General features: G+C 36.9%; 1 protein-coding gene across 4 annotated transcripts in view; it reads left to right on the top strand.

The window, feature by feature from the left end:
• SMC5 (structural maintenance of chromosomes 5) overlaps positions 1 to 21,514 on the top strand; it is a 44,867-nt gene extending 23,353 nt beyond the window's left edge. The window contains exons 16-26 of one of the 4 annotated variants that reach the window (XR_014619324.1): positions 224 to 347; positions 3,351 to 3,473; positions 9,132 to 9,257; positions 9,933 to 10,028; positions 10,419 to 10,523; positions 10,728 to 10,847; positions 14,556 to 14,735; positions 14,825 to 14,920; positions 17,758 to 17,915; positions 19,859 to 19,941; positions 21,407 to 21,514. Coding sequence is in view for 3 of the 4 variants with exons in the window: in XM_084305793.1 (XP_084161919.1) it covers positions 224 to 347; positions 3,351 to 3,473; positions 9,132 to 9,257; positions 9,933 to 10,028; positions 10,419 to 10,523; positions 10,728 to 10,847; positions 14,556 to 14,735; positions 14,825 to 14,920; positions 17,758 to 17,898 (1,111 nt within the window). In the remaining variant the exon portion in view is untranslated. Of the gene's footprint in view, positions 1 to 223; positions 348 to 3,350; positions 3,474 to 9,131; positions 9,258 to 9,932; positions 10,029 to 10,418; positions 10,524 to 10,727; positions 10,848 to 14,555; positions 14,736 to 14,824; positions 14,921 to 17,757; positions 18,272 to 18,316; positions 19,837 to 19,858; positions 20,948 to 21,406 lie in introns of those variants that run through there. The other 3 variants (XM_084305793.1, XM_084305794.1, XM_084305792.1) reach the window with 3 other exon arrangements.
• Positions 21,515 to 21,990: the final 476 nt, after the last annotated feature.

Raw genomic sequence — 21,990 nt, 5'->3', positions numbered from 1 at the left:
TAACCTAAATTCAGATTTCTCTAATTATGAAAGTTCTTGTGTTTTCAGTTTCTTAGGCATAAAGTTCATGTATGGGGAATGCATCTAATATGTTTGGAATGTTTAGAAACAAAAATACCTATTCTTCCTTACTGTTGGTTTATTACATACAAGATTTAAGAATTCTGGTATTTTCTGCAATTTATTTTAATTAGGATTAATCATGTATTGGTTCCTTCCATAGTATAAAACAGCTGGAACAGGATGCTATCAACCTAGAAGAGGAATCTCAAAAGGCAAATGTAAAGATCAAAGAAATAAATACGCAAAAAGCAAGACTTGTTTCTGAATTAATGCATCTCATAAAGGTACGTGTTTTTTCATGGTATATGTTCCACCAGTGTGAAGATTCTAATTCATGTAAGAAGGAGTTATGCAACATTTGGATGCATTACTGTAAATGTTTACAAGCTACCTTGCTTGATGATAAACTCCTTCTAAAGCTTTAATGAACTTGCACCTGTTTATTTGTTGGTGACAAAAGTCCTTTATGGACTGATCCAGTAAATACAGAAATGAACTGCGTAATCATTTCAGTCTGTACTTTTTCAGAATACTGCTTGTTCGTGTGAACTGTTTCTTCCTCTTAGTTAATAATCTACTTTTTTTATATCGTTGTTTCTATTGAAAAAAGGAACAGTCATTAGTCTGCTAAAAGTCTGTCTTACTGCTAAAACTAAGGAAAATGTGAACTCTTCCTGTACCCACATGAAAAAACTGTCCTGAAACTGTAAGGACCCGTGACTGTGAAGGAAGGCTAGAATCAGGAAAGTACTCTCAGGCTCTAGTGTCATGAGTTACTTGTTGTCTTTTTTTTTTTTAGAGTTCAATATTAAAAATAAAAGTAAGCCCTGTGTGTTTAATTGTTACATTAGTTTACCTTGTAAGCATGAATAAGGGGAACTGCTAGAAGGTGAATTACATTAGTTTGTCTTCTGAATAAGTAAGGGGCAAGAAACAATTACTTCTAGTTCTAAGGGAATCTGCTTGTGGCTTCGCACTTGGCAAGAAACGGTGCCATTCTGACTACAACTTTGATCTTGTATGCTCTTCTTTTGCCATGTCTTAGCGACATTGAAATGTTTTCTTGCTTACTCCTGAAAAGAATTGAATATTCCCTCTGAAATAATGATGATTTCAGTACTCTTCAGTTGTTGGTATTTATTTAAAAATAAAAAAAAGCTTCCAAATGGATGAGCTGCTTGTTTGATAGCCCTGGACAGGAATGATTGGTGTGTCTGAGAGAGCATCTTTCAATCAGCTAGCCAGCAACTTTGAAAATGCAAAAGAATGGCAGAAAACATCTGCCATGTTAAAAAGGGTTTTGACACTTTTATGTTTAGTGCCCGTTTCCCTGTATGTAAACTGTCCCAAGTGTTTTCCTGTTGTAAAGACAATTGAAGTAATTTATGGACTGTTGTAAAACCTGTCTGAAAGAGTGTTTTAAGTCTCTTTTCCCTGGTATATGAAACTGTATTTGACACATACTGTATGATTTCTTAGTATACCAGGGTGTAGGGCAGAACGGATGGTATTTGCTTGAAGTAGTTATTGACCACAAAAGGTATTTTTGTATCATTTTGTGTATCAGCTTAATTTTTACAGCTTGTGTGCTCAAGGAAATATGTGCTAGTGCCTATAGAAGAGATTAAAATGATCTGTTTCAAGAAAAATGTTTTGGCATGTGATTTATTAAAATTACTGAAACCCAGGCATTTCTGTTCATTCCCAAACCAAACTTCATGCATGTTTCCAAGTTTACGGGAATCTTCTCAATTTTGTTCTGTAGTTTTTGTAGTTGTGCTAGCTGTAGGCTATTCAGGTGACAAGCTTTTTTTTTTTTTTTTATTCTTATGTTCAGGGCATACTCACTTCTGCTACAGAAGAAAATTTAAAATGTTTATGGGATTCCTGTTTGCATGGTAGCAATGTGATCTGTTTTTTAAAGAGATTCTGTGGGTTATGTGGAACAGTCAACAAGAGTGATGGTCTGCATGTATGTTTATAGGAATATACAAGGCAGAGTAGACCTGGTGCGAGTCAATTCTTTACAACCACTTGACAGAAACAGAGTTGTTCCACTGTTTCAAATTCTGGTTTAAATTTTGCATATAGCTCTCTTGTGCTGTTATCTTAAATAGGCTTAACTTCTATTTTTCATCACCTTTAATTAAAACTCTCTTCTGAGTTGGCTTCTCTGATAATTTTAAGATTATTTAAGTGGATTGGAAACAAGGAAACTTATTCTGTGTCTAAGTTCACACTGTAGAAACTTTGTGTTGAAATGACAAGTAGTAAAGAACTCATACATTTGGCTTACTACTAGGGTTGGAAGCTAACACTGAAATATTCATTCCCATAGGTCTACAGTGGGAATTTTGTGTGCCCTTACCTTAAGAGAAGGGGGGTCCTCTCTAATATGCTGATTATTAAAAAAAAAAAAAAAAAAAGAAAAAAGAGCCTGGGTTCTTAGTGCTTTATACTTGAAGCTATTCTTTACATAGGCAAGAAAATGTTGGTGATTTTGAAGTCTTCCAGACCATTCCCGAGGCTATCTCACTTACAGAAATTATCATTTTAATGTCAAAGTTGCCTAACCAGAGAATGAGGCTCACTAAAGTCTGTTATAAAACTTCCAACGCAGAACCTCCATCTGTACTTGTGCATTTGTTCAAGGTAGGACACTCAAGGACCCCTTCTAAATGGTTACTGTACTAACTGAGGGGCATCCAGAGCTTTTATGATACTTAGTAGATTTTGATTGTGTTAAGACCATGCTCTTACATTCATGGGTAAAAGAACACGAAGGGAGAATGTCACAGCTCCTGCCATGTACTTCATGTTCACTCACTCTTGCGTTGCCAGTGAGAGGGGCATGTATTTTATGTGCTTATTTCTTGATTGTTTTTCCATCTCTGGGTGTGATGTGTGAAATCCATCAAACTCCACCTGTTGGAATTTGTCTCTGAGAAAGAATTGAGATAGCTTTACCTTTTCTGGAACTTCATATGGGAGTATGTGGTGTAGGGAGAGAATATATGCTTTTTTGGTATAACATTGTTTAGTTGCAAGTGATATCTGAATGCCTACAGATCAAAAATGTGGGTGGATTCCATGTCTTGAAGAGTTTGAGTCACCAAAAAGTCACTTTTCTTTTTTGTGTTAAGTCTTTCAAAAAGGTGAGCACAGTATGGGATTGTATGCTATCACTAAAGAGAAAATGCATGGTTTCTGAAGCTTGATGGTAATTATTTTTGAGTTTCTCCTGGGGATGTTAAAAAAAAAAAGACATTTTCTTTTTTCCTATGCAGCATTGTGTATCACTGAACATGCTCAAAACAGATTTGGTTCTTCAGAGCACTGTGGTGGCTGCTGAGAAGAACAGACTAGAATTGGAGTATAAAGCAGCAAGTACGCAGCTAAGAGCTTCAGAGGTAACTGTTTCTATGAATGATTGTATATCTACTGTGAAAATATCTTCTGTGGAAACCTTTATAGTGTAGAAGAGCATGCTTCTGTGCCATTCTTTAGGAATGGACATTAATATTGTTAAATACATAGCCTTAATTTCAGTGGTTTGATTCATTACTTCAGCATCTTAATTTAAAGCTGAAAAGGAGGTTCTCCTTCCTCAGTTAAGATGTCTAAACTGCCATGAAAACATGATAGACAGTCATCATGTCCTCCTTCAAGCTTTTAATTCTAATGCTTAGCCAGGGTAAAAAAATCTAGCTATTTTTTTGGAACTGTACTCTTTCTTCTGAGCCTATCATAGACAACAGTACTCAATCCACATGGTAGATGCAGAGTCAAGATAGCTCTGCTGGACCCTAACACAGTACTTTCTTTCATAGCTGACTTTCTCATACTGTAATTATATGCCTTTGGTGGACAGAAGAGGTGATAACTAGTCTTTTGATTAATCATATTAGGCAGCTATGCAGTATTCTGGTTTAAAGAAAGTTTGAGTAATGGGTTTCACAGGAAAGTAATCTTACAGAGGATGTGGTTCTTTTTAGTGGATTAGCATTTAGAGGTCAATTTGCACATTTGTTTTGTAAGCACACAATTTTTCAATGTACCAGGGGAAAAAAGCTGTAAAACTGCAGTATGGTAGGTTTATTTCTTATCTTGAGAGACTCAGGTTAACAGTAGTTTAATGCTAATTCAGCTTGATAGACAAAGTAATTGCAGTTAAATTAGAAAGCAATTCAAAAGGTAAATGATTTTCATTTTTGTTTGATAAGCAGTTTCAGAAAAAATTACTATGGGAATTTTTTGGAAAATATTTAGAAAACCACTTGGAGGCATAGGTATCATCACTTGCAGGACAATTAGAAAAAAGAGAACTTGAGCAAAAAATGTCTGGAAAGTAGAGACAATCCAGCATGTTGCTTGGAAAGTCACAGGTTGCATCAGACCTCTCATGCAATGCATGTGTTACTCAGACTATGAAAATCCAATGCAAGGTGCTACATTAGTGGAGCTCAGTAACCAGTAAAAATGTATTACAAAGCCATGAACCATGTAGGAATAGTCTGTGTCATCAGTGGTAAATTTAATACTTTTTTTGTTCTGTCAGTCCAATCTTTTTCACCCTTTTAGAGATTAGCTTTGAGTTGGTGCATAGGTAGGTGTCTGGTCAGGTAAATACACAGGACATGTAAGATGAACATTCTGATAATTCTTAGTTAAACAAAAATTGCTTCCTTTCTTAGTGAAAAGCTAGTTGGGTCAGTTGAGGTTCCCTTAATAATTGTTACTGCATTATATTCAGCCACTTGCATAGAGGAAACACTGTATCGGAGCTAGTATTTTTGATGGGTGCTTTACTTGATGTTAGGAACATTAAAACAACAGTAACAAAACCCTAAAATTATTAATTCCCGTATTAGAACTTGAAGAAATGTAACTGCTCTGGAGGAAAACTTTTTTGAGTTTTCAAATGCATCTTAAGTTTTCTCTTACACTGAAGTTCAAAGCCAAGCATCCCCATGAGTTTTCAATTAAGTCTTTGGCCCCTTTTTTAAAAAAGGTTCTCTTTCTTGTATTGCATTGAGCTATGTATGTTGTGCACACTGTTTTTTCTCATTTTGTCTGCTTCACTCTAATTCCTTAGTGGCTGACTGGTATTTTTTTTCTGCATTAAAGTAGTCTTGCTCCAAAACTGTCCTTGAGGATGCCATCACAACACTGTGTAGAAGTCTTGCTAACAGTTGCTTTATGTTTTTATAAAATAAACCTGCAAAAAGTATGGAACCAAACAAAAATAGAAATAAGTATGATGAACAAAAGCTAGGAAGTGAAACTAAATTGAAATTTAAGTGTTATGGTTATGGGGCTAATAATTTTCTGTTTGATCATCAGACACTTTCTTAGGTCATGTGCTGATTATAATGCATTTATTAAAATTGAAATGGTGGGTATCAGCCAAAGAAACCGTGAAACTTAGCACTTATTCATGGTGTTTATCTCCCAAGCAATTTTGAGCCTCTGTAATATATAAGTAAATATCTGATTAAGATTTGAAGAAAGCACAACCTCCCCCCTTATATCTAGAAGATCACATATGTTCCTTTTGTGAGGGCTCGACACTGGGATACCGTGGAGAGAGCAGCATGTTTGTTGCTTTATGGGTGTTTTTTAACCACTTAGGTGTAAAGGCCAAAACAGTACATGTTTTTGAACAAGTCAAGTTAGCAGCAACAGATTTCTGGGGTATATATTTCGTTATTGCAGTTCAAATGGGAACCTTGGTGTTAGTTTAACAGCTTCTTGTATTTAATCTATTTAATGAGACTAAGAAGCAAATCTGTGTTTTGTGACCTATATTGAACGTTAGGGAGAATTGTTAGCCCCATCTGCTTATTAGATAATTGGCACAATTGCCTGCATGTTTATGGTGATTGTTTGAAAGAGTCTTGCTAATTGACTTGCTGCGATAGCTTGCTAATTTTTTAGGTTCATTTGGTGTAAATTTAAATAATCAGTATTAGTACTCAGTGTATACATTGCAGCACTTGTTCCTTAAGCCAAGTTTTAAGAAAATGCAAATTCTGTTTTCCTGTGTATAAATTTGCAAACTTGAAATAACTAAGTACTGTCACCAGGCGTGTGTTCAAACACTAATTCATGAGAAAATATTGGGTGCTGGTGACTGTTTTCTTCAACCAGCTTCTCATTTTTTCACAAAACCAACTGCACTACTGTTAAGTGCAACTCCATAAGAAACACAGAACGTAAGTGGGCTCTGCTGCTTGGTAAATGTTTCAGTAAGTTCTAATCACAGCCTTGTGCTAGCATGGAATTATCCTGAAAGACCAGGATACAGTTCTTTCCAAGTTGGTATGCTGTTGGCTGAAGCAAATTTGAAGCTTTGTCTAGGCTACAGTGTCTTTCATGGTGTAGCCTCTCTGTTCAAAGTAGCAATTCTTTCTACTTAACATTTTTCCATGGGTTTTATTGAGGCACCTTCAGAAAGTGCACAAGAACCTTTACATTGCAGTGCACTTCTGAGTATCTAAGAGGATGCAGGATTCAATGCTTGTGGTTTTTCTTTATATTATTTAACTTATGTTTAGCATAGGCGTATGACAACAAACGGGAAAAACTGAACGAAAACGGAGACTTGCCTTCCTGATGAGCTGTCAGTGCTTTTATTCTATCTTCATAACCACATCACGTCTATTGCTTTCCAGTGTTCCTGTTGAATGTTGAGTTTTTTTCTGCCTAAACGTGTTTTCCTTTTCACGCCCTGAAAAAAATTACTTGCCTCAGACTTCAATTAGGCCTGTTCAATGTTAAGTATATTTAAGATTTTCAGTGCCTAGAGTTCAACTCAAAATCTTGTTTCGTGCAGCTCTGCAGGATTTCAAGTGTGAGCAATACATGCAATTGAAACTGAGATTCCTCACTTCAGATTTTTTTCAGAACTGACTTTGGCTCTGAATGATCAAATGCTTGAATAAGAAATTGATGTTTCATGTGTAATAAAGCACGGCTTGTGGATCCTTTCACTGGATCCTTGGCTCTCATTATTAAGAGGTCAAACACAGTTTAAATGAAGTCAGTTGCCTTTTAAATTTCTAGGGCCAAAAGTACAGGCTAGTTTTAATTCAGAAACTTATGAAATGTTCCTAAAATATTTCTTTGAGTGTGTTACAGGTCACATGCCGGTATGTAATGGAACGTAAGTGTTGTGGTGTACAGTTTTGCTTTTGTTAATTCAGAAAGACATAAAATACTGGCTGTGACCAAAACGAAGGCCATCCTCCGCTTACCCTTGTTTTATCAGTGTAGCTCCAATGCCAGCCCTTCTTGCCTGTAAGACATTCCCTTCATTCTCTAGCATGGACTTTACAGAAATTGAGGAAAGTAAATGGTGCTTTTTTAATCTTTTTGAAAGCATTAACACAGTGACCGTGTCCTGTGTTTGAAAAAACATTCAATATACAATTGAATAAATATTCAGTAAGCTGAATATTTATTCAATTGTATAATCCTGAGATGAAAAGTCATTTTTTTTGCCACTGGAGCGCTCCCATATTTAGCTAAAACACAAAACAAACAAACAAACAAAAAAAAAATACAAACTGGGGAGATAAAAGCACTCCAAAGTTTAGGAATAAAATTAAACGTACCAAACTGTTAGAAGTAAGTTCTGAAGCAAAATATTGTACATATGGATTTTAAGTTAGGATTTTAGGTTGGATGTTAGGAAGAACTTCTTTACCGAAAGGGTTGTTAGACATTGGAACAGGCTGCCCAGGGAAGTGGTGGAGTCACCATCCCTGGAGGTCTTTAAAAGACATTTAGATGTAGAGCTTAGGGATATGGTTTAGTGGGGACTGTTAGTGTTAGGTCGGAGGTTGGACTCGATGATCTTGAGGTCTCTTTCAACCTAGAAATTCTGTGATTCTGTGATTTTGTGACTCTAAAAAAGTGAAAATGGTGCGTGCCCACAGTGTAACTGCCTATTAAAAGGTACACTGCATGTGTAGTCAGTCACTGAGTAAGGGCATGGTAAAATAACTCAGAGTAAAGTTCCAGTCTCTTGGTACTTACTCATTTTCACTTCTAAGTTGTTGGCAGCTCCCAGCTTTCTGCATCTGAGTGCTCACCTGAGCTGGGCATCAGTAACAAGCAGTTACTCCCAAGCCTGTTCTGCTCCATGTATTGAAGTGGCAGGCCTGAGGCCTGGGCTGCACGTGCAGAGAGAAGTCAGTGAAACTTTTCTCTCTCCAAGCTTTTTTGCCTGGATATTGATGTTGCAAGATAAAATACAATACAGAGAATACGACACGTTCATAAAGCACTGTCCTGAAAGAGAACTACTGTTGCGGGAGAACTGAATTACAAAAGTAATAGGACTTGGCTGTCCGTTTACCTGTGGTGAATTCCAAAAAGTTTAGTTTCAAGACAGCTGTTCAACAGCAGAACCTGTTTTTCACTTTTTTTTTTCCAGTGTTGGTTTAAAAATAGTGGATGTTCCTGTTTTATATTTTGCAAACTGTATGACAGGAGGTAGAATACAAAACAGCAGAGGAGGACTTCTGATTTGTAATTAGTTTACTCTGTACAATTTCAGATAATCTCCACCATGTAGATACATACAGTTAAATGGGAGCTAATAACAAATAAGGCTCACAGTATAGTTGTGCTATACCTTGTAGCAAATTTGCTGTAAAATTGTCTGATTTTAAGTGTATGTTGAACCTACAAAAATCTACACATATGGGAAAAAAAAATATTATATTACTAAAGCATGCTTTTGATCAGTTTACCTTGACATCTGTTGACTTTGAACAGAGAAGCAGAAGGAGTTCTACGTGTTGAAATGATGAATTTCCTGTCGTTAAGCAGTATGATTTCACCTACATTCCTTGATTTGGAAGTCATTTGTTGCTTATATGCTCTTATCAACTCATGTTGGAACCGAAGTTCAACTGTGTGGATATGACTTGCAACATTTAGATGTTCAGCACATTTCTTAAGGAGTCAGTGAAGTGTAATGCAAAATCAGGGACCATAATGGAAAGCAATAGGAAATTTAAAGTAAAAAAGATGTGTATTTTTAATATCTTTTCTAATAGCAAACTTTTTGTGAGCTGGATGAGAAAAAGCGGGTTCTTACAGAAAACTGCAGGGCACTGCTGAAAAAGGCTCGACAGATGTGCAAACTGGGTCCGGATCAACATCTTCCAAAAGAATTTCAAACTGTATGTACAAAAATAAATCTCCATATTTCTTTTAAACTTTGGATGATCCTCATATCATTCTAATTTTTCTAGCAAAAAATATTTAAATTTAATATTGTAAGGGTACTAGCAAAGGATCATCTGTATTTCTGTTAGAATTGGCTTGCATCTTATCATTTAACCTTTAAAAGCACCTTTCAGTATTTAGATTATAAAAGATGGGATATCCCCTGACTGTGCATAGGGGAAGAAAATGTGATCTGAAATTTCAATTGAAATGCATATGTTTGTATTTGTAAAAAATAATTCAAAGCTATATTCTTCTAATTTGTTGTTTTAATGGAGTAACACGGAAGTATTGAAATCTGGGCTATCTTCCTACCTACTTGGAAGTCTTCCAATAGTCTAGAAGTATTTGTATGGCTTAACTGGAATAGCCCTGGCGTACACCATGTCTGAGTATCTGTACCTACACAGAATAGGCAAGTATGGAGCAATTGCTTGTGTATCTGTAGTATCACTGTAGGCAGAACTCTCTGTCCTGGATAGCTTGTGAAGGAATGTTGCTGTGTTAAATTTTGAACATGTGACATCCTGAATAAAAGTAAGCATTTTCTGGCTTATGGGATTTCTTTTCAGCAGACTTGAGTTCTTCATTAGCATTGCTGTAAAACATATGCATCTTTGCTCTTGTAGGCTTTTCAGGATCTTCCAAACACACTGGAGGAAATAGATGCTCTTCTGAATGAAGAGAAATGCAGGGCCTCCTGTTTCACAGGCCTGAATGTTGTGGTATGTTCACTGCTTTCTCTACGCCCTCCCTTCCTCCCCCTCCACCCGTATTGTACTTGCTTCCCACTCTGTACTAGATCTCTTAGTATAACAAGCTAGACAGCAGGAACAATGTTCTGTAAATGCCAGATTCTGCATCTATTAGAATTTTAAGTAGGTTCTTCCAAAAGAACAGTGTGTTCTGTGTCTTTTAAAGAAAAAAAGTTGTAACCTGAAATAAAAAATACTTCAGTTTCTCTGCCTTAAAGCTTGGAACAAGTCTTGCTTCGTGTACAGTGCAATAATCATATAGTTGTGTTTGAACAGGATCAGTGTAGTGTGATATTTTCACAATCAAGGTTAGAATTGTGAAACATTGTGGTTAGTGACTGCTTTTTTTAATTCTGGCAGGTTGTTGAAGAGTACAATAAGCAAACTGAAGAAATACAACAACTGATTGAAGATCTAGAGGAAAAGAAAAAGGAACTGGATAACTATAAGCAAAACATTTCACAGGTAATAGCTGAAATTAGTATTTCTGTTTGAGAATATCTTCATTAGAACAGAACACGTACAAAAACAAATGGTAACATTCAAAGTTCTCTTGAGTGTAAAGTGAAATCCTAGCTCCTGGAATTATATATTTTTAATACTAATTACTGTCTCTGAAGACAAATTTGCTTACTAAAAATAGTTTTACATGGATGTTTCTACTTCTAGGTCAAAGAGAGGTGGCTAAACCCTTTGAAAAGCTTGATTGAGAAAATTAATGAGAAGTTCAGTAACTTCTTTAGCTCTATGCAGTGTGTTGGTGAAGTTGATCTTCATGTGGAAAATGAGGTATGACTTAGTTTTCATACATAATATTGCATTCATATTTTCATACATCTTATATGTTGGCAGAGATAAAATAACAAATTGTCATTTGGATTGTGCGGAAAATATTCTTTAGAAGTTCTTCATTTTTGTAACTGTCGCACACACTTTGTGCTAGAGCTGCCTGATTGGTTTGACTAAAGGAAAATGAGCCTTTGTCCAGTTGCATAAGAGTTCAGCTCATTGACTTTTGGAAGTTTCTTGTAACTGAATTAACTACTCAACTTCTTCAAACGCTAAATTGCTGTTCTTCATCTTTTTATGAAAGATTGGTTTTAGGAATGCCCTTTTAGACTTCACATTTTTGGAAATGCTTACTCTTTCTGCCAGAGCAATACTCTTCAAGAGAAGCAGCAACTCTGAGTGATGCATGATCTGAAATTTCAAATCATTGTCCGTGTTTCTTTCTTTTTCTTGTATTAGATGAAAGTGTGCATTTCAGTTCTGATTTTTCCCTCTGTTTTCCTGTTACAAGGCATAGTTAGAAGCTCTGCGTTTACTTCAGCTGTAATTCACATTTGTTATGTTAGTAATTTAATTTTACTTTGACTAATTTGTGCTATTTTATTACCATATAGTGGCTAAAAGCTGCTATTAATATTGTAATAATTTGGTTTTACCTGTGGTTTCTAGTCAAGTCTGTTGGTGTTTTGGCTTTTCTGGAGCAGTAGCAGTCACCTGGACCTGCCTGTTACACCATTAGTAATGGTTACAGGAAGAGTTTACCTCTGAGGGAATTACCAGTAGTAGCTTGAGGAGTGATGCTCTACACAGTGGGCTGAAGAGAAATCAGTTATTTTGTTTTAAACTGATCTCTGTAATGATGATCTTAAAGACTTTTAAGTAATACATACATTCTATTACACTGATAGCTGACAGTTTTTTCTGTAAATTACTCAAGCTGCTTCTAAAATACTTAGTGGTAGTTATTACTGGGGACAGAATAGTAACAGGGAAAGCTTGGTATGTGAACAGTACATTAAAATGTTAGTATAGAAACTAGTAGTAAGAAACAATAGGACATTAAAACATGGCCTTTTGATTTCAGAGTCAAATCTATTACACAAATACTGTCTTCTGTGTAAAACTAAGTTGGGAGGGAGAGAGTACACAGAAAAACAGTAAGTAAGTGGAGGGCTGATCTTACAGGCTAGCAAAGCCTCCAGGATGAACCTTGTACTCTTCTCCCACCCTACTTTCAGCCTGTGCCAGTGCATCTGAAAATACAGTGGGCCTTGGAGACCTTAGGTCTTGTTTTTTATTTCTCCTTACTTCAAATGGTTGTGTTCTTCATGTTCTACAGGAAGCTCAGTTACTTTCCAAAGAGTACAGCAAAAGCTCTCTAAGTATCTCTTAGAGAACAAACAGGAACTAAATTGTGCACTTAAGCATATTTTTCCCTCCACTGTGCTAACAGTTCCTGATCATAAGCAAGTCAGACTGTGGGTCTGTTGAGATGGCTCCTGATAGTCAAGTATGAAATCCTTCTGAGATGGAGCAAGACTATCTAAGCAATAGTGCTGTTACCTCCACTGATTAGGAGAGCCTTGTATTAGCTCTCCTTAGCAAAAGACCACCTTCAGGAAGGTCAGTGCAGCTGCATTTGAGTGTTCTGAAAGTATGTCCCTTGATTTACCTGCTTAGGTTCCTGACTGTCAGGCATAGCTATTGAAGTACAATCTGAAGATCTGAGAAGCTAATTATTCTTCTGCTAAGCTGCATTAAATGCTAAATTAAATACTTCTTGCATAGTGGGAGAGATTGGAATGGTAACCAAAAATAATTTGTAAATGGTTTGAGTTGCAGTAAGTATTGCTTTGTTCCAGCATGTCTGTCAGTCACATAGCACTCCTCCTCAAGGCAGGGCTTCAATTTGTCTTTGAAGTGCCAACTGATTGCCAGCAGGGGAGAAAACACTGAGGGTAAGAAAGGTGTTCTGTCTTCAAAAATCGGAAAAAGCTTGCACTGTTGCAGTTGTGGGTATGCAGCTATGCCAGGTCACCTTCGGTCTCTCCCAAAGTACATACGGGTTGATCTCAGCCTCACAGTTCCATGTTTCTACAGTTTCGGTATGCCAGTAGCACCAGGGATTTGTAGTACGTGAAAGTAAATACCAGTATAACTTACACATCTCAGTCTTGAAGATGCTTGTCTGTCTGCAGATAGAGTAAAACACCAGGAGCACCAAAAGGTGTTTTGTTGTTCAGATTTAGCAGATTAGCATGTAAACAATAAATCCTCTCAAATGTTAGATGCAATATCTCATCTATGCATTATATATGCAAAACCTGGAGGTATCAAAGAAGCCAACCATTGTTCCTACAGTCTTCAAGTTCATTAAGACAGTTCTAAGATTGAGTTTTAAGAGTGTCTTGTTTCCTTCCTAGCAGTTTTTAGACCTTGCGCTTCACAGAAGCCAGCCCTACGCTGTCACTCCTCTCTGCTGGGTCACTTAGGTTCTGTATGCCTTTTGATAGCTGTGGTACGTGGTCTTCTAAACCAATCTGGTGTGTGCTGGCTTCTGTGGGAAGTGCTCCTCATTGTCTTTTTGTGTCACCTGTCTTTTCTAATACTAGATGTATTTTGCAAGTAACCATCAGTGCGTCACCTCCACTCCTTTTTTTCTACCTTAAGCATCACTGCTATGTACTATTACAAGAGCAGCAGTTGGTGACCTCCAGGCACAGAACTTATGCTTCCATAGTGAATACAGGTAGACCTCTTAGAACTCAAATTCCTGAAACTTTTGAATGTTCCCTGTAGCATTTGTTAATATGATAAATACAGATAAGGAACATGTCTTGTGTAGACTGAACAGTCTACATAAGTAGATTTCATAAGCAGTCAGTATAGACTTTCTGCACTGTGAGGATCTCTGAGGATTAGCAGGTGAAAACTGCTCTCAGCTGCTTTTCACTTCTGAAAGATTAGCAGGTACTCCCAAAGATGTGTTTTTTCATCAAATAATGAATAGATTTCATTGGATGGGCCTTCTTTGAACCAATTTATCCCCCACACTTGTGTCTCATTAACTCAAACTGTTGACAGGTCAATTTTCTCTTGAAGATGCCAGTGGGAAGCCTCATGTGTTGTTTTCTGGACTGTGAATGAAAGGGAAGTTTCTGTCATGGTGCATTTGGTTGGGGGATTTGTATCTCATTCTGCTAGTGGAGGAAAAGTAGCTTCCGTTTTTACTTTGGAGCACAGAGATTTGGATGGATATACTTACACTGCTTGCACTTGGAGAACATTAGGTGGGGTCAGAGACAAATGTGTGGCTGTAGGTTTTCACCTCACTGTTTAAGTAGGTAACATCATGCACCTGATGTTTTATTTTTTTCGGAAAAAAATGAATTTTTAGGGTCATTGATTTCTCCTGTTTCAAGCAAAGACTATTTTTTTTCTTGTCTGTGTCCTTATTGTGTACAAAGTCTTTCTTACAAGCAATTTGGAAATGAACAAATCGATATTTAGCGACAGTAGTATAGAGGAACTCTCTAACAAGAATAAATAAGAATTAAAGAAACTGTATGAAGCAGAAAGAATATTAAGTTGAATCTGTGCTGTTTGTAAACTCTTGCAGAACATTTCACATTTCCTTTCATTTGCATGTCATTGTCAAATAAACTGTAATACAGAGCAACTGAATTTAACAGATACTGACTTTTATAGGATGAGTATGACAAGTATGGGATTCGCATAAGAGTAAAATTCCACAGCAGCACTGAACTTCATGAATTGACTCCCTATCATCAGAGTGGAGGTGAGAAAAGCGTTTCAACTATGTTGTACCTGCTGGCTCTACAGGAACTCAACAAATGTCCTTTTAGGGTTGTAGATGAAATAAATCAGGTGAGGATCTAGTGCAGTAAATAATCACATGTTATATAGAAGCTTATGAAACTGTGGAGAGAATAGCCTTTTTTTTTTTTTCCTCTTAGGGAATGGATCCTGTGAATGAGAGAAGAGTTTTTGAAATGGTTGTGAAAACTGCTTGTAAAGAAGGCACATCTCAGTACTTCCTTGTTACACCAAAGGTATGTGGCTGAAAAATGAAAGTTTCTGTGAATGGCAGTTGTTTTCTGTGGTGGAATCCCTATAAGCACAGTATAGCTTGAGTCTGATTTGTTTTATGCCAGACCATAAAATTAAATGGGTAACTGTAATATAATTTGCCTATTGTAAGGATGGTCCTGCCACGAATTAATACAACCTATACCAAGGCTTATGCTATTTTAAATGCATTCTGGAATTGTGGCTTGTGTGGAAGAATGGCAAGTTAAGGACCAGTGGATAGGGATATAATTTAACAAGACTATCAAATGTAATGCCTCTACCCCACAAAGAATTGTAGGTGTAGCAGAGACAATTTCCAAACATGTCAGGTAACCCTAGTGGGCTACCTGGCTAGTTTTGCTGGCATATGAAGAACCAGAGGAGTTTCAAGGGAACGGAGGAAAATTGTCAAGAAGCTGATTGATAGAAGCTTATAAGCTTAGAAAGGATCAGTGCTGTGTTCCATGGAGAATGGTTTCATGAGGATTTTTCAGTCAGGAGTTGCCAGTGCATAATCATGCATGTAGTATGTAAAAACAACAACAGAAAATATTTAGATGACTTAATGAGTTTGGATGATGTAGCTTTAGGGGACTAGTGAGTTGGATGGTAGTTCGGCTGCACCTTTAATGGAGGTGAATGTTACATTCAACCTGATGCAAGACAGCTAGAACAACAAAAAAAATATTTGTACACCAAGGAGGCAAATGATCAGTACTTGTATGCTTTGTTAAGGTATCACTTTTCTTACATCTCCTACATTACTACTGCAATGTAGAAAATCTGGTGGTATGTACTATACTTTTATAGTATTAGCAGTTGAAAGACCTGTGAAAAGCCACCTACTACATTTACGTGACTGAAAGTAGCAGGAAGGTAAGTTTACTTACCTCCACGCAGTTTGATTGTTTCTGCTTTGTTGTTGTTCTGTCTTGTTTTGTATCTGTCTCCTTTTGTCTTTTTGTGATTCATCTCCTTATCACTGGCTCTGCTTTTCTTACCTCTTTCCTGCTTTAAGAAACAACAGAGTAATTTGGATATTGAAAATATCCAAAATGGGGCCTTAGAAGATGACTGTCAAGGAGTTCAGAGTTTCTTTTAAGGGTTGTGCATGCTGTCTAATCAGTGCTTTAATTGATAAGGGGGAAAATTGTGTGTGGAGAGCCAGACAAATAAATCAAAGCAAAGGCGAGAAACAAGTAGAAAGAAGCTTCACAGGCTTTTTTTTTTTTTTAAATGTATATCCATTTAATATTCTTGATAAGAGGAAGATCAAGGAACATGTTGGACCCCTATTCAGTGGCAAGAGATGGCTTTATGAAGAAATTACTTAAAATAATACCTTTTTTTTGCATAATCTAGTATTTTTTCCAGAAAGATCAACCACAAGTAGGAGTTAACCATGCACACAGTTAACATGGTAAAGTTGTAGTGGCCCACTACAATGAATAGTACTGAAATAGTACTTCATGTAAAGATCTTAGCAAACGAGATTGTTCAGATAGGCCTCATCCAAGGGTGTGCAGAACAGGCTGAGGAGAAAGCTGGAATCTGCACCAGTGCTTTCAGTGGCTTACTTGCAGTTCCTGAGCCTAAGCTATATATAATTACTTTATAGAAAGTAAGCACTTAATGTCATACTAAAAAAAAAATAATTGCCATATTAAGCTGTGTTCCTTTGTGTGTATCTGTTGTACACAGGAAAAATAGTCTTGTTTTTTTTTCAGTATGTTTCAGTTTGTTGACACCTTTCCCAGCTAATTTTTATGCAAACTATGGAAGAGAAGGGGCATAGATTAATATGCAGTAGAGTTGTTTATGGAAGTTTGTTTTCTGAATTGTTGTGATTCATTATCAGAATAAGTAGATGAACTGAATGCATTCTTCAGAAGTGAGTCCTGGGTTTGAAAAGCAGCATTTTTTGATACAAATAACCACTATACAGGGAGCGAATGTGTCTCTGCTGGAGAGCAAGATTAGAATTCTGAATAATCTTAGATTAGATAATTGTGTTTGAAAACAGGATGTATTTCAGCACACATAAACCTAGGACATGGGATTTAAATGGCAATAAATAACAGCCATAACTGGTCTAAGGTATAAATTACAGCAGAGAGAGGAATTACTGTGGGTGATGAGTTGTAAGTTAATTGCTAGAAGTTATCCTTAGTGCTGAAGAAAGCCTTACGGCTTGTGAGATGTAGGAAATTTGTCAGTCTCCTGGGCTTGCCACTGACAAAACTTGTGAAAACTTGAACCGTGGTAGGTGTCCAGCTTTGGTTGCTACACATCAAAAAAGCAGAACACTGGCTGGAGATATTTCAGAAGACATCAATGTAACTTGTAAAAAGTTTTGAAAGTTTTGAGTTCCAAGTAATGGGAATTGCTTAGCTCAGAGGAGTGTGAGGTTGAAGAGAAGGATAATCCATAGTAACTGTCTCCAAGTAATTCTCCCCTTCTGCTCTCCTTAGCCCTGGCAGGAGAAAAGCAAAAGCAGCCAGTATTCTCTGCATGTAGTGGATTGGGGAAAGAAGTTATGACCTCATTTGCAGCAAGAAGGTACAGATTAGGCAAGAAGAAACACTGTCATAGTGAGGATAGCAAAATATGGAAACTACCTGAAGGATGAATGCGTTCTCTCTGGGGGCATCTGGGAACAAATTACACATCATCTGCCTGAAAGGTTATAAAATTGATCCTGCAGGATTGACCTTTCAAGGTCTAAGGCTTGATGTTAACCTTCTTAACTTATTTTAGATAACGGGCAACATCATCTTTTATAGCAATTTTGACTTCGGATTTTGTGTTTTTTCCCCAGCTCCTACAGAATCTCACTTACAATGACAAGATGACAGTGTTGTTTGTCTACAATGGACCTTGTATGTTGGAAACAACCAAATGGAACTTAAAGTCTTTCTGTAGGCAGCGGCGGCGACTTGGAAAGATGGATGAACAGTGATACGTATATTTATATGTGTATGTACATGTGTATATGAAATACATAATTTTTTTTAGAACATTTTGGAACATTAGGCTTTCAAGACTCACAGAAATTGTGAAAGATGAGAACCTGTAAAAAAAAAAAAACAACAAAAACAATGATTGAGAGCTTTGTTTTTTTTAAAAGCTTATGTAAAAACAATGGATTTCAAGTATGTATTTTTTCAAGTCTTTTGTAGTAGTCTATTTCTTCAAAGAACCTACTTTTTAAAAATAATATGTTTAAATAAAAAGGGAGTTTCTTGTATTTTGCTGTTATACCGGTAACGCAACATCAAAAATACAGTTAATTCTTCTAGGTTATATTGGATTAAACCAAAGTATATTTTTTATCTAAACCTGGAGTTTGCTTTTGTTGAACTGTGTTCCCCTAACAGTTTAGGGTGTTCTCCAGACTTCTCGTATTGAAAGGGGGGGAAACCTTTTTTTGTAACGAATGAAGCAGAAGATGTATGGGAAGAGAGTGGTTTGTAAGTAGCTGTGTATAGTTTTTTGTTTTGTGAAAATACACCTGAAGTTGATACAAGGAATGTATTATAATTATAGTAATATACTTTATTATTGTGATTATTTTTAGCTAGCCTTCCATTTTGTTTTCCTGGAAGGATAAGATATGTATTTTTCTATGGCATGGAGGCAGTGACAGAGAGCCAGGTGTTTAATAATTAAACGATGAGATAGTTATCTTGCAGCGGTAAAGCTAAGCAATGTCTAACTTTTTAAAGTAAAACTGGATATATTTTTGGTAATAGGTGACCAGAAGGCTTTTTACACATCTTTAGCTGCATTGAAGTGATAGTACACAATAGCTTTTTAACAGGGTAGCTTTAAAATTCATTAGTAGAGTTTTCTCTATAGCTGTTAAATATTTCAAAGTAGATGTTACCGATAGAATGTTGAATACAGCTGTTTAATAGTTAAGGAGATATTATCAATAGACCATTAAATACCTAAAATAAAATCCTGGCTATTTAGTTAACTATTCAGTGTTAGGTTTGTTTTTTTTGAATTGTAAAGAGTATGATCTGTAAAGAAGTGGAAACTATGGTTGTTATCTAAAATGTACGTAAAAAATAAGAGTCCCAGGACAGCATCTGAAAATATACAGTATCCTCTTTTTCAGCAGGACAGTAGCCCTCGATAGAATTTTAGACATAATTCAGTGTCTGCTTTATTTTGAATGGGAGTTTTTCCTACTGGCATCCTGCCCAGTGAACTTTGTCAGTGAAATCGATATGTCAGGCTTTTTACATGAGAGTGAGATGTTAGAAATACAGTTACACACTGCAAAACTTAAGCTAGAATATGAAGCGTTTCACATATTAAAAGTAAGTAATTCTTGTCTTTGAATTAACGAGTCTTTCAGGGAAGAACTGCATACTCCTACCTCACGGGCCAGAAGACTGGCTGCTGTTGATCAGTGAAGCTCCTTCTGTGAAATTAATTCCTGGAATTAGCTCCAGGAGGATTAGTGTCCTTACAAAAATATTTGACAGAAGAAATAAACGAGTGTGGAAACTCAGGCTCTAGTCCAGATACGGAGTGGGCTGGTGGAATATCCTTGACTTAATTGAAGCTACAAGGCCTATCTGTCCACTTTATTTTAAGATCTGTGTTTTAAATGTGTTCTTTGATTTTCAGAATGCTTCGTTTCTCCTAACCCCAAACTTTTAAGGTTAATTTTGTAATTATTATTATTATTAAATGGAAGCATCTTCCATTTAGTCTCTGAGGATTGCTGTATGAAAAGTGCAATTTGTTTTGCAATGTTAAGCGGATGAAACTACTTACATGCACACAAGTTGGGACGTCAGTTCATCTGTGTCTAGACAACACTGATTATCAATTTTTAATGTTGTCATCATAGAACTAGTTCATGGGTTTTCTTCCTAGAGTTGTGTTCCTTTCTCATGTTTCAGACTAAGTGAAGTATGAAAAGCAAATCTGACTTCCTTCAAGAGAATGTTAGTTCAGATCCTGTCTCAAAAATCCCACTTTCTGGGTATGTGCCTGTTGCACTGCAAAAGTGAAGAGAATGATGGGCTTGCGAGTGTTTGCTTCTTCCTTAGATATGTGTCACTACTGACCAGAGGTTCTGGTTTACAGTCCTAACATGACACTGTCATTCATACTGCTTTTGTCCAGACATTGTAACAAGTAGCAAAACCATACAATACTGTTATATTACAGACCAATTGTTATCTAGGATCTTTGCTAGCTAAAGGCTTTAAAAAGGACCTATAACACATCTGTGTATATGTACAGTATAGCCAGTGCCATTTGCAAACAGGCTGTAGAGCCTGACTGTGTGCCTCCCATACACGTTCCCATTGGTGACCTGCTCCTTCGTGTGATGGCTGCATCCTTGTCCATGAACAGAGCTCCTCTGGCTTATGGAAGAGTTTTTTGGACTGGATGCTTATCCACACTAAGTGACTTAGGGTAGCAATAGCCTTTCTTAGCATTCCTTACCTTGTGTATTGGGTGTTTCATTGCTGTCAGCTTTTTTGCTGTTCTTGTTTTGCTGCTATTCAGCTCCTCAGGCCCTCTTGCTATAAAAATGGGTAAGATTTAATTTCAGTATAACTGAGGAAGAGGGGACGAGTGGAAGTGTATGTTAAATGTACACGCAGTATCCAGCTTTTCCTGATGACTAGACAGTACCTCAGACAGAGAAGTGGAAAGTCACTAAATAGTCCTTCCAGCTGAAGTATAAATTGGGTGTTCTCAGAAAACAGGTATTCCTTTCTGTTATTTAGACCAACTGAAGACTACAGTAAAGATCCTTTTCCATAATCATCCACAGTTTGACACTTGTGTATCCTCAAGTATTGAGACAAAGAAGTGGCATGGAAGTTTTGACTTACTGGGAGAAATAAAGCAATTTTGAGAAACAAAATACCAAAAAGCTTGTATGAATCAGCTTTTAGTAGCGTATTTCCTGACTGAAAGTGTCATTTGTGCATGTATGCTGTTAACTAGGAACGGTTGTGTAGCTGGATGGAGTAGCAGGCTAGAACAAAGAGCATAACTTGCATAACTATAATGCTTTCTTGGTACTTGTGTTTTTATTGGAAGAAAAATTAAATGAAATATGTTAAGGCTCTTGCTATCAGAACTTCTATTCTATGGTCTCTGGAGTTAGTGAGAGGTGGTGAGACACACAACTGATCTGCGCTGCAGCATGCTTACTGACAAGTGTGGCAGGTGCCCACTAGAGGCCAGAATATGCATCTGCTCTAGGCCTGCTGGCAAACTTTATTCAGAATTAATACTACTTAGAATTAACTCTACATTGTTTTATTTTTACAAACATGTGCATGGCGTTAAAATGTCTGATAGTGTTGATGCATTCCCATGCATAGTGTTTGATTAATGTTGGGGGGACGGAAATGGGGGAGGTAGATCTGTAGTGAAAGATACTCACTGTTCACTAAGCTGAGCAGGGGTTCTCTCTCTGTTCCCAGGGAGTGGCTGATGCGATTCCCAGGCAAAGCAAATTCCCAGTCTCGTCACTGCATCCATCATGTTTAACAGTGCCTGTGTTGGGAAAGGAGCACCACACTGAACTGAAGGGCTGTATCGACTCAGCAGTATCCCAATAAATACATAAAATTATTTTGTAATTTTATGGAAGCTTTGTGGTTCTGTGCATCAGTTCCCCATCTTCTCCTCCGGCTTTAGTTGCCCTGATTCTTGAAAATCTCACTGTAGTTTCATCTGATTTGACTGGCGTAATACCTGATGGGAGGTGTCTAGGGAGAGCCTACATCACAGGCGGGGGGAACCTTGGCAGTCCAGCTTCACTGTAAATAACTCTGAGCCAAAATTACTCTCTTAGGTTTTGACTCACTGAAACACAATGTCCAAAATAAATTTTCCTAGAACTTTTTGTTACAGAAGCATTTTTCCCAGTGCCTTGCTGAATCAGAATAAAGCCGGGATTCAGTACATCATAATCTGGTGAGGAAGGAGATGGGGAAGAGAATTAAATCTATCTCTGTTCTAAAAAAAAAAAAAAAAAAAATTCCTTGTCCCGGCCTGAACGTTG

Source organism: Netta rufina (genome assembly GCF_964035555.1).
Source record: "Netta rufina genome assembly, chromosome: Z".
Lineage (NCBI taxonomy): Eukaryota > Metazoa > Chordata > Aves > Anseriformes > Anatidae > Netta > Netta rufina.
This window is presented reverse-complemented; position numbering and strand designations above follow the sequence as displayed.